The 13,349-nt window shown below is 45.1% G+C and overlaps 1 protein-coding gene across 1 annotated transcript in view; it reads left to right on the top strand.

Annotated features, from left to right (window-relative positions):
• The window catches only part of PITPNC1 (phosphatidylinositol transfer protein cytoplasmic 1), a 234,742-nt gene that overhangs the window by 163,000 nt on the left and 58,393 nt on the right, over positions 1-13,349 (top strand). The window contains exons 4-5 of the mRNA XM_083148189.1: positions 1,846-1,853; positions 12,767-12,838. Coding sequence (XP_083004315.1) covers positions 1,846-1,853; positions 12,767-12,838 — 80 coding nt within the window. The remainder of the gene's footprint in view (positions 1-1,845; positions 1,854-12,766; positions 12,839-13,349) is intronic.

Genomic DNA, 13,349 nt, shown 5'->3' with positions numbered 1-13,349 from the left:
CTACAGTACAAAAAATTGTGAAATAAAACACACTGACACCCTGAAAAATAAAAGTTTAATACACACATAACACACACACACTGATACTTACCTACCTTGAGCCCGTAGGTCGGTCCCTGGATCCTGGGTCCGGGCTCCGGGGCTCCAGGGCAGAAGAGTCTGGTTCAGGGGCCTTGGTCCTGGTTCTGGGGCTGGTCCGGGGTTCCGGGGCTCCTGGGCTGAAGAATCCGGGGTCCAGGATCCGAAGTAGTCCACAGGGGTACCTGAGGAAGGAAATCCTACTCACCTGGTCCCCGGCGACGACATCAGCATCCTCTCCGGCAGACGCGCTGCTCCCGGCTGGTACCCGCTCTCGGACTGAAGAGGTGCAGAGATTTTCATCTTCCGCGCCTCTCCTCCGGATGATTCTATTGGCCGCCTTGCGGCCAATCAGGAGCCGACTTTCTCGGCTCCTGATTGGCCGCTAGGCGGCCAATGGAATCATTCTGAGAAGAGGCGCGGAAGATGAAACATCTCTGCGCCTCTTCAGTCCAAGAGCGGGTACCAGCCGGGAGCAGCGCGTCTGCCGGAGAGGATGCCGATGTCGTCGCCGGGGACCAGGTGAGTAGGATTTCCTTCCTCAGGTACCCCTGTGGACTACTTCGGATCCTGGACCCCGGATTCTTCAGCCCAGGAGCCCCGGAACCCCGGACCAGCCCCAGAACCAGGACCAAGGCCCCTGAACCGGACTCTTCTGCCCTGGAGCCCCGGAGCCCGGACCCAGGATCCAGGGACCGACCTACGGGCTCAAGGTAGGTAAGTATCAGTGTGTGTGTGTTATGTGTGTATTAAACTTTTATTTTTCAGGGTGTCAGTGTGTTTTATTTCACAATTTTTTGTACTGTAGAACTACAAGTGCCAGCGGGCCCTTTAATGCCCCGCATGCTGGGACTTGTGGTTCTCCAAGTCCCAGCATGCGGGGAAGGCTTGCTGGGACTCATAGTTCTACAGTAGAAAACAATAGTTTATATTCTTTTTTTTACACTTTACATCAGCCCGATGCCCACCGCCCAGGGGCATCGGGGACAGCCCCGGACTTTCAGCATGGGCTGGTAAGTCCTGGAGGGGGGGGACCCCTTCTTTGGGGGGGTCCCCACTTCCCCAGGACCCCTGCCCATGCTGACCAGCCAGGGGGTTAATGCTTTGGCCGCGGGACCTTATATAATAAGTGTCCCCCGGCTGTGGCATTACCCTGCTGGCTGGTTGGGTCTGGTGCTGGTTCTTAAAATACGGGGGACCCCTAGTCATTTTGTCCCCCGTATTTTGGGAACCAGCGCCGGACCTTGAGCCTGGTGCTGGTTTCATTAAATCAAGGGGACCCCTATTTGTCGGGGACCCTGATTTTATGTCACCAGCACCGGCTCAATGAGCCCGGGGCTGGTTATGCTCGGGCGGGGGACCCCGCGCTCGTTTTTTTTTATTTTAATTTGCGCTTTCCTGCAAACGTGCGATTTTCAGACATGAAAATCGCACATTTTCAGGACTAAAGACAGCGCACCAATTCGCACCTATTCGCACTATTTGGCCCGTTTTTCGCATCTCATTAAATATGCGAAAAAACGGGCCAATCTTGCGATTTTAAAAAGGGCGAAGTGGTGCGATAAAAAAAATGTGCATTTATCTCATCCCATAGAATGTCACCCTATGTGTCCTTGTACTATAGCATAATGTTATTTGCCTTTAATTGATGTGTCTCCATCCTGTAACTGTACAGTGGTTATAGTGATTTTATTGTAATGACACTTCTACTTTTTTTTCCTCTTTCTCTTGTTCTGTGCCTGCCATCTGATGGGAATGGACGGGCAGAATACACAGTAAGTCTAGATTGTTTTTTTTTTCATGCATTGAAGAAAGTGAGACACATTTAGCTTTTTCTCTTCTGTGTTCTAGCAATGGAGGGAGGAATAGGAGACGAGTCTGCATTTATTGGTGGTTACGAGATGAGTCTGCCATAATCTAGTATGCACAGTATAACTGTTATGTTAGCCAGTGATACGCAGCAGTAGCAGCACTGCGATATTCCTCATTTATAAACCTTATATTCTCATTCACTTGGCAGGCTGCAGTCAAGCACAGAGTATAGATCAGAAGTCCTAGCACAGAGTGTTCCTGTAAAGCTGGCCATACATCTACAGATTAATTGTCCGATCTGCCTGGTTGGAACAAAAACCTGGTTATGGATGAGAGTAAATGACAGTTGACCATTTGCTTTGAAATGCTGGGGAAAAAACTGTTATCCAGATAATACTACCAAGTTTTGTGCCAACCAGCCAGATCTTACAGGTATGGCCATCTTACCTCTTTGTAGTCCAGGTCATGTGGACATTGACTGATACTAATTCATCTTGTTCCAGGACACTTTACAGTCCATGAATCTATAGAGTACCCATACATTTTGGCAGGGGTCTCATAGGCTGTAGAAACACTTTACTTTTACTGGAGGTGAAAATGGGTTATTTTTTTTGTGGGGTGACATTCTATGGGATGAGATTTGTGGGTTTTTTTATCGAAATTTTCCCCAAAAAACGGCCGAAATCCAGTTTTCGCATATTTAATGAGATGCGAAAAACGGCAAAAATCGCAGATTTTGCCGCGAAATCGCACTTTTACAAAGTGCGATTTTAACTCCCCCGCTGTGGCATGACACTGGAGCCCGGTGCTGGTTTCAAAATACGGGGGGACCCCCAGATTTTTTGTCCCCCGTATTTTTGGAACCAGGACCGGTCCAAAAGTCCGGGGCTGGTTTCAGAAATACGGGGGACCCCTACGCTTTTTTTCCCCCGTATTTTTGGAACCAGGTCCGGCTCAATGAGCCCGGGGCTGGTTATGCTCAGGAGGGGGGACCCCATGCAATTTTTTTTTTTTTATATACAAACCCAAAATCCGCACATTTTCATGCCGAAAATTCGCCCATTATCGCACTCAATCGCACTTTTCTTGCCGGAACACGCACCTCATTAAATATGCGAATCCAAGGCAAAAATGCGATTTGAAAAAAGTGCGATAATGGGCGAAAAACTGACGTGCGAAAAACTCTCATCCCATAGAATGTCACCCGTGGTGTCTGAATTAGTAACATGATTGGTACGGTTATAATTATTGATAAAAAAAATGGCTGCCTCACCGTGTGAACATGACAGGTGCACTTCAACAGCAAGCTGCCGCCACCAAGAGATCAGTCGAAATGAAGAAACATAAGAACCGTTACTTAGCAACAGTGAAAAAATATACTGTATACTTTTTATATCTTCTGCTATGACATCTTTCAGGTCCTAAAAATAAGTTTTGTGACCCTTGTGTTATTGTAGCACAGAAGCAGAAAGGATGGTATTCTGATGTTTTTATTTAAACCTGTATCTTGCATCATTTTATTATGAGGGACAATTTTTAGCTCAAACGATGAAATGCATTTATTTATGTATATGTTGGCACAACTTACTTTGGGGCAACTTTAACTTCCATCGCTGATAAGAACAATAGCTATTAGGCGAGTTTTGATAATCTGTGCATTTGAATTCTGGTAAAAGGCCGGCGGGAGGCAGTGACAAGGTGTTGGGGGAGGGGGGGCATCAATACGGCGTTGTTGTGTTTTGAGCTATAAATTAGAAAGATATAAACTACCAACCAATTGGCTCCTAATTGTTTATCTCTCTCTACTTTATCCTTCTCCTTGGCTTAGTACATACCAGTATGTCCGAAGATCTGCAAGGTGTAACTTTTCTTATCTTACATCAATGGGTAGATGCCATCTAAAGGTGGTGTATTCTTTTTAATTTAAGAGAGGAAACTGCAAGCTAGGGCTCTCACAATCCCACCCCAATGGTCTGGAGGGGATCCTGGTGCAAATGGTGAGATATCCGCATAGCGTATGCACAATTAGATCGCTATCCACATATTCTTGTTTGGACAGTTAGAAGTCTCTGCGAATTACAGTCACTGTGACAGTATTCAGTTTTTCCTGATCATCCAGAAGGATTCTCATAGTCTATGTACTAAGCTTTGGTGAGAAAATGGGTGGAAATAAAACTACCATTTTATAATCTCCTAAATACCATGTTACAGGTTATGTTTGGAAAATGACAGGAGCTGGTTGGTTGGTACTTTATCTCCATCCACTTTATCTCTCTCCAAAAGATTAGTATATAGACCCCCGGTGTCCTGGCAACTTAATATATTCACTCCCCCAATAAAATAATTGCTGCGTAACAGAACATTTTGCTCCCCCCCCCACCGGGACAATATCGTCCCCCCCTCCCCCCCACGTTAAAAGACAAGACACCCCCCCCCCCCTCCGGGGAGCTGGCAGGGGGGTCCGTGCGGCGCGGGGGTACCTGTGGTCAGGGACTCGGGAGAGCCTGGAGGTCCCTGCGGCGCTGATTATGAGTTGCCGGGGTCCCTGCAGCGAAGTGGAAATACTGCGCTACCGCCGTGAGGCGGCACGGGAAGCACTTCTGACTCTGAAAACCCTGGGCGCATGCTGATTGGCAGAATCTCAGCCAATCAGTGTGCGGCCGCGGCCAGTGTTTTCAAAGTTAGAAGCGCTTCCCGCGCCGCCGCACGGCGGTAGCGCAGTATTTCCACTTCGCTGCAGGGACCCCGGCAACTCATAATCAGCGTGCAGGGACCACCAGGCTCTCCCGAGTCCCTGACCACAGGTACCCCCGCGCCGCACGGACCCCCCTGCCAGCTCCCCGCTGCACCCACAAGCAGTGGGGAGCTGGCGAAGAAACAACAGCGCCCGCAGACCCCCGGCGCCTCCCCGCCACCGCGGGGGCTTCGGCCCTTTAGTTACACCACTGCATATTAACTACTGAAACTTGGGTTCTTTTCTGGGTGCCAGAAAAAGTGGGAAAGTCTCCCTGAGGCTGCTCATTGTCACCAACTTCCCCAGTAAAGTGAGAGACTTTATTTAGTCCTCAGTTCCAGTTTCCCTTTACCACCATATCATCCATTACACATACAGCATGTCACTGAAAATGACTGGGTAACGGGTCGGACCCAATAATTTAGCAAGCAAATCTGGGAAATGTAAATAATCTGGGCTCAGGGATCCATAGTAATGGCACCCTTGCATCCACTATAGCTACTCTAATACTTGAACTGAAGATAAAGATGACAACACTCAAAATATAATCCTAATAAATTGATACATATTTTTCAGCATAATAATTCTAGTTCATGGGGAAATGGGGGCTTGGCTACTGTAAGGATGAGCCTCAAATATGCCTTGGTAACTGGTATTCTTGTATCTACCTGTGACGTGCTATGGTGGAAGTAAGAAGAAACAGTGAAGGTGGATATGACAGATGAACTAGTCATTGTACAAATGCTATTGTAGTCAGCTGAAGTTAGCCATTACTGTACTTCCCTTATACATACCCACCAACATCTGAAGGGTAGAAATCGGCACACACCAGAAAGGGGCGTGGGCATGAGCAAAGTGAGTGTGACCACTGGTAAAGGGGCGTGGTCATCCCCCTCTCCGTATGTGAACTGGGCATTTCAAATAAAGGGGTAGATTTATTATAGCGGCGCTAAAAGTGCAGCTATAACACTTCCTGCTTCGCCTCAGTAGCGAGATGAAGCAGGAGGGGAGAGCGACAAGATCTACTAAGATCTTGCCCGCAGAAGTGGGGGAGTGCTAACTCCCCCCTCCGGCGATGCCTCCTCCAGCTGACAGCGCATCAGTTAACACTGACGCGCTGTCTGCTTCTCCCTGGCCGGCTGGACTGCACATGCGCGGGATCTCGCTACTCACGCGAGATCCCCAGCGCAGCTCAGAGCCAGCAGCAGGGACAGTGCTGTCCCTGCTGTGGGCATAGGGCATCGCCGCCTGCAGGCAGATAGCTGCAGGCGGCGGAACGGTCAGCGATGCTGACCGTTCATAAATTAGGTATGACAGTTAAGCGCTGTACTTCAAGTAGTACATGCGCTACATCGCCGCCCACACATCGCCGCCGTTAATGTACCCGCACAGCGGGGTTGATAGATACAGTGAAGCGCTATCCCTTGCTTTAGCGCAGGCGGATAGCACAGATGCCCCACAACGCCAGATAATAAATCTACTTAAAAATAACCAGGTGATTACTGTGGTGCTGTGATGTGTGGGCCACATTACTGCTGGTGGCAGGCCTTTGACAGGGGGTGGGATAGGGCCCTAGTCACTGTTGCTAGCTGTTGTGTCCCCCCTCGGCGCACATGTGGGGGCTGGGGGTGCCTTCTCCCCAGCAGCAGCAGTTCCCAGGCATCAAATAGAGACTGTGGGCCTGATTCAGATCCGTTCGGTACTGCGTGCATTTGCACACAGTACCGATGTTGTGCGTCTGCGCATGCGCAGGCGGGTATCTGCGCATGTGCAGGTGTATGGTGCGTGCACCCACGGCGACCTTTCAGGTCGCCGGGTGCACGCACCCATGCCGGCGTGGGGGGGGGAGATAGCGGGGGGCGCCGGGCTGCAAGCCGACACTGAGCGGAGCCCGGGAGCAAGGAGGAGTCTGGATAAATTATGGAAAACTTACCAGTCACTGACAGAAGCCAGGGGAAGCAAAGACAAATACATCGGTACATTCGGTACTATCTTTATTTGCCGGTACAGACCGTTAAAAAACTGTACTGTACCAGAAAATTCGGTACTCTACCTCCTTTCTCTTCTGGTTCTGTAGAAGCCTTTTATTTGTTTGTGCTGCAAGGGCATACTTGTGCTTATCTGAATAGCTGTTTTTTTCCTTTTCCAATATGATGCTGCTGGAATCAGACAGGACACATGTACCGTATCTTGCGGAAACTGTGGGCTAGATGTATGAAGCAGTGGTAAGGGAGGAGAAGTGATAAAGTTCCTGGTACTTTATCACCAGCCAATCGGTTCCTAACTGTAACTTAACAGCCTGGAGCTGATTGGCTGGCGATAAATTATCAGGCACTTTATCACTTCTTCCTTATCACTGCTTCATACATCTACCCCTGTGTTGGGAGATGCTCTGGACAAACAGGAAATGGGGATCAGCAAAGAAGAACAGAGGCCTACAACAATAACAATGGCCCTTATTCTGGTCGGTGCGGTAATATCCGCGTGCGTTTGTGCCGCCAATGTTTTGTGTCTGTGCATGTGCAGAGGCGTCTCTGCGCATGTGCGAGCGGGGCGTACGGCCAAATCCCGCATGAAATGTGAACACTCCGAACAGGGGGTGGAGAGGGGCGTGAATGGCTATTTTGGCTCATTACCATATGCATACGCCCCGCGTTTCATGGGCGTTCCCATGCAAACGCTGGGCGTACGTATGGTAATGCGGCCGTGACGCACGTGTAGTGGGCGGACATATGACATCGCCGGATGTCAGCTGCCCGCCCAGATCCCTGCTTTTGCACGGAAAAATGTCCGTGTGGTCTGAGGTTGCGGGAGCTGGTGGAGCACTCGGTCCTGCATTCGATGGTCTGCGACCATCGAATGATGGGGGAGGTTCCCTGAGATGGAGGAGGCGTATTCCGTGAAAAATACACGTGCGGTCCGTTCGGCCAGCTTATTACCGCATACGGACGGAGTTGGCGATCCGTATGGAAGGCGGGGTTTCGCACGCACGGTCCTGGCCGCATAATCGGATCCGGCCGCACCGATCAGAATAAGGGCCAATGTCCTATCAGGTCTCAGCGAATGAGGGGCCCATAAATTATATCTATCGGTGCAATTCCTCATGATTCTGACCCCTTAAAGGATTTGAATCTGGGATTCTGGGATTTTTAACATGCTGGATTTCACGATCCTCCAATTGAGTTGGCGTCTAGGAATTGCCCTTTAGATGTATGACCCAAATTAGATTTTATGCCCAGAGATTTTCAAAACAACCCCTTCCATTGTGTGATGACCCGTCTTAGCACTACATTAATTTCCTATCTGTTTTATATTTGTGAGACATACTGTAACTCTCAGTGATTTGGGACACAGACCTGACCAATCTCTAACTGCCATTTACATGCTGACATCACCAGGAGCAAGTGACATCACTTTGGGGGAGATGTATGTGATAAAGTGAAGATAGATAAAGTACCATCTAATCTGCTGCTAACTGGCATGTTACAGACTGTGTTTGAAAATAACAGTTAGGGACTGGCTGGCTGATACTTTATCTCTGTCCACTTTATTTCCATCCGGAACTTTGTATATAGATCCCTTTATTTCCATTCATTTTCTCTCTTAAAATCCCTTAAAACCCTTAAAACCGTGGCATAAATAAGGAAATCTTAGTGAAGCCTATGAACTCATTAGGCACCAGTGACATCCCCCAAAAAGTAGTTACTGAACAAGGGACCTTTTTGAGGAAATAGCTGTGTGATTGCAACCTATTGGGCAATGTTGACATGTCAGTAGGTAACAGTAGTATTACTGAGGAACCAATATGTACAGTTTGTTTTTCCCCACAGTGACATCCCAAAGAGCCAGTCATATCACAAGGAATCACTAGAAATTATTGTATCTTGTGATTTGATAGATTGCATTATGAATATTGATTGAGGTCCCAAAATGCACTAGAATATAAGTGACCAATATTTAGATATTATTGGTAAATATGAAATATCTATGAATTACAATATAAAGAAGAGAATAGGGATCGCTTATAAAATAAACAAGTACATTTATTAAGGTGATGGTTAAAGCTACAAAATGGTTGCCTTAACCATGGGGTGGGTGGTTCAGTAATGTGCTTACTGTACCGTGGAACATATTTGTTTAATTAACATTACAGCATTCATTTACAGTATGTTTAAAGATGACAGATTGCTACTCTCAAGCTCCGCACATTTCTACAAGCAGCAGAATATTTTGTACATTTCCTTCCCACGAATGGCTTAGAGAATGCATCAGACCAAGGCCTCTACTTATACCCGCCCCAACTTTATTCAGATCATTCCACTGTAATTTCCAGGAGCGTTTCTGGTCCTTTCACAGATTTCAGAATGATAATTAATAAGACTCGCAGGCAGGAATTTATTCGACCTCATTTTCTGGTCTTGCCGTAAACCTGTAGGCAGATATTTGTGTATGCTTGCTAATTGGTGCTGAGGGCCAGTGTAAACCATCTGGTGAAATACACGCTGTCTGGTTTGATGAATCATAGAAATTATTAATTAAACAGGATACACTCATGAATACAGGCTACTTTTTAATTACCTTTCAATAATATGCAGGCTCCATTAGACACATATTCCTATTACAGCAAGAAAACATTTGACTCTACTGCAGATCTCAATGCTGTATTTGATGATGCAACAGACATTGTAGTTATTTCCGTGAAAGCATGGATACTATTTGTGCATATGCATGTATTCAGTTGAGTGTCTGTCACTGCTTAATATTTATGTTTCTTTGCATGTATGCAAAACATGGGGGGTTTCTAGTTGCCCACGCAGCCTGGCTAGTGGCTACTGCATGTAGTATAAAAGGCAGAATGGAGCTGCTACACATGGCCAGTGGCAACAGATTTTCCTGCCAAGTAGAACCTGGTAAGTGGGTTACGGTGACCATTGGGCCTGTACATATCTGAAGTACTGCATTACATAAACTTCACTTTGGGGCCGTCTATAGCTGGTTACATCCTAATAACGCATCTTTCATGGGCTGGTGTCAATCGTTCTAAAATCAAACATTTGGAAACCGCTCTCCATTAATACTGCAGCCAGCAACCACTAATGATGCTTATTCAGGTGCGGTTGTGTTTTTGCTGCCGTTGCTATCTTTTATCGCATGCTATTGTGATTATAAGCGAATATGGGCAGAAGCTAACCTGAGCATATAGTATAAGTGTATAATTGCTGATACCACTGTCACAAATCGGGTCAGGTCGGAGAGTCTTGAGTGCCTCTGTAGACGCGCGGCCTGAGCTTCTCTGCTGGAATGCAGAGGTCTCTCTAGTAGCAAGTAAGAGTGCAACTGCTAATATATGCAAGCACAGAAAACACAGACTGAACTTTCATGAGATGCCTGCATTTATCCTACCACGTCCTATTGTTTCCCCAAACTCTGCCTTCCTGCCTCTCACTTTTGTGATTCCTCAGTGAGATCACTATTCACTTGCTGCGTGTGCGCACTGCAGCTCATATGCATGCGCTGTAAGAAAACATTGATAGATGTGCGTACAGTAGCCACTTTGTGAGCCGCCATGGCAGTTGTCCATTTGCTAACAGTAGATTGGATGGACATCATGTCACTTGTATTTTACCTTTTATTGTGCCTTTCAGGAGCCAATTTATGCAACAAAAATGGAGAATGAAAGAAGGGCCAGATGCACTAAGCTTCAAAAAGTGATAAAATGGAGAGAGATAAACAACCAGCCAATCAGCTCCTAACTGCCATGTCACAGACTGTGTTTGAAAAATGTCAGGCAGCAGCTGATTGGTTGTTTATCACTCTCCATGTTATTACTTTTTGAAGCTTAGTGCATCTGGCCCGAAGTCTTTAAAATTCCAATTAAGATATTTTCTTAGGCAGGCAACTAAATGTGCAGATTTTTTTTCTGTTTTAACCCTAAAAGTCAATTTTTTACCCAAAACATCTAAATATTGCCAAAGCCCACTGAATAACAGTTAATTGAAATGAATTCAGTTCCAACCAGAGTATTATCTATGTCGAGTTGGTTTGTGTGGGTTTCCTCCGGATTCTCCCGATTTCCTCCCACAGTAAAAAACATACTGGTAGGCTATTTATAGAAAGACAACATTAACTACTTTATGCTATATTGTTTCTTTTGTCTTTATTTGTGTCATTTAATTTGTTTTATAATTTTTTATTAGATTGTTTGAATTCATTCACTTTTTAGTAATTATATATATTTTTTTTTAAATGTTGCTTGATAGGCAAAATGGCTGATGATAAATGAGAAACTAGTATATTTGTGTTTATGTATTAGTGAATATAGGGGGAGATTTATCAAATCATGGAGAGATATGATGGGAGATATATAAAACTATTGGGAAAGATAAGTTGCCCAAAGTAACCAATCAGTGTATAAAAGCCCCCATATACTAGTGCAGTTTGGGGCCTTTTCACATAATAAAAGTGTCAAATCGTATGTCTCTTACTGTACTTCCAATTCCGATCCCGGTCCCATGTGCATCGGATCCGGAGACTGGATGCATCATATCCCGCAGGGGTTAATGAGATTGCATAATGACCGCATACGGGATGTTGCCAAGGTATCGCATGTGAGGCTGCATGCGATACCTCGTCTTAGTGTATGGAAACCTTAATTGTGATTCAAGAACAGTGTTAGATAAAAGGCCATCATACAATAGGTTAACTGTGTCAATGGGTAAAGTGTATTAAGGTTAGAATGGCCAAAAGGTTAACATGAAAAATATCGTTTTTTGGGGTGTCATTTTGTATGCTTGACCATATCTAAGCACAATCAGTGGAAAGCGTACATTCATGGGTTCTCTTTCTTCTCCATGCTTCATGCAAAGTGGCTCACTCCAATACCACTGCACTCACCGCAGCTTGGGATTACACTCCTTGCCCACGTGGATAGTGAAGCAAGCCAAACTTGGAAAAACAAAAAACTCCCAAACTCCCCCCCCCCCTCAAAAAAAACCCCAAACAAAAACCGTACATTTACCTGTTGACCTTATGTCCATGTCGACCATTTCAACTTGTCGACTCTTGACTATAGACCTACCATCTGGAACCAATTCCATTTACAATTTCACCTGATCCCGAGAAATCAGCCCAAATCAGATGTATTTGCCATTCCCCTGCTGCTCGTCCGACCTCCGACTTGGATACAGTCCTATAATAGTGAATGGGAGCTAGTGATTCGTGCAGAAGACAGACGCAGATCTTGTGCAGAGCGGAGTGGTTGAGTTGTGAGATATTTTGAGATAAGTAAAGAGATATATGCTGGTGTAGTATGGTTTATAGCTTTATATGCGAGTAGAAGTATTTTATATGGAATACGGTAAAAAAAAACGCTAACCAATGGAGGGACTGGCAGAGCGGATCAGCAGACGATGAGCGTCTTGCTAAGAAGATCAGCCTAGCAGCAGCATTTAAAATGCATTGCAGTGGCGAGACTCTGTTCTTGGGAAGACCAGTTAGGAGACTATTGCAATAGTCGATGCGGGATATAATGAGTGCATGGATAAGAGATTTACTAGTATCTTGTGTAAGATAGGGTCGTATTTTGGATATGTTTTTTAGATGCATGTAACGGGGTCATCAGGAGGGTAACTTTTCTTGGATTGTGGGAATATAATTAATTCCGTTTTGGAAATTTTGAGTTTGAGGTGGCGAGAAGACATCCAAGATGAGATGACAGAGAGGCATTCAGAGACTCGGCCCTAAACCACTGGTGACAACTCGGGTTGATAGATTTCAGTATCGTCCGCATACAAGTGATACTGAAATCCAAAAGAGCTGATTAGTTTGCCAAGAGATGATACCACATGGTCATGAGATGCACTGTGTGGGTCCTGCTTGGATGACTAAATAAATGTGTACGGAAACAATAATACCCAGATTAAATGATATGTGGGTGAGGTGGATAGATAAAATAATCCAAGCAGAATATATCATTTGTTTCAAAATAGTTGTTACTTGAAGTGCGATCTTGTTTATAATAAACTTGTTCATTGGATTAATTACTTGACCACTTATGACGATATATCATGTTAAACAAAACTAGTACTAATCCATAGTCTGCTGTGCTAACATTTGGTATTTGTTTTTGTTGTTTCATTGCAGTGTTCGTTTCTTCCTAAATTCTCCATACATATAGAGACAAAGTATGAAGATAATATGGGTTGCAATGACAGTGTGAGTATGTTAATATAGGCACCAGTACTTTTGAGATTGGTAATTGAATTTGAAAATATAATAGCTTACACCTAGTGATGGATATCCCTCATTTTAAGTAGAAGAGAGATCCATATACGTCCATCAATATTTAAATAATGCCATTTAAAAAGAAGTGGGAATAGAATTTAATTTTCAAAACCTGAAAAATGTATGTTTGTGTAGAGCAATTGGGGAGGTCCTACACTATGATATGGCTTTCATCATTAAGCGGGCATTATTTTTTAATTAAGTTTGAGCTTCCTGTTCCCCATATGCAATTACCATACTGACTGAAGTTATATGCGCTTTCAGTTTATCAGACAGGGAGCTCCCAGAGCAATTTTAACAGTTATATTGCATTCATTTGAAATATGCAAATACAAGCTGCATTGTTCATTGATATATTTATAGATTCACATGTAGCAAACTCCTCAGTGAAGATTAAGTCAATGGACTGTTGCAATGCTGGAAGATCTAGTACCTCCCCCAC

The sequence above is a fragment of the Crinia signifera genome, chromosome 6 (assembly GCF_055691185.1).
Source record: "Crinia signifera chromosome 6, ASM5569118v1, whole genome shotgun sequence".
Lineage (NCBI taxonomy): Eukaryota > Metazoa > Chordata > Amphibia > Anura > Myobatrachidae > Crinia > Crinia signifera.
The sequence above is the reverse complement of the archived record's forward strand: the minus strand, read 5'-3'. Positions and strand labels throughout refer to the sequence as shown.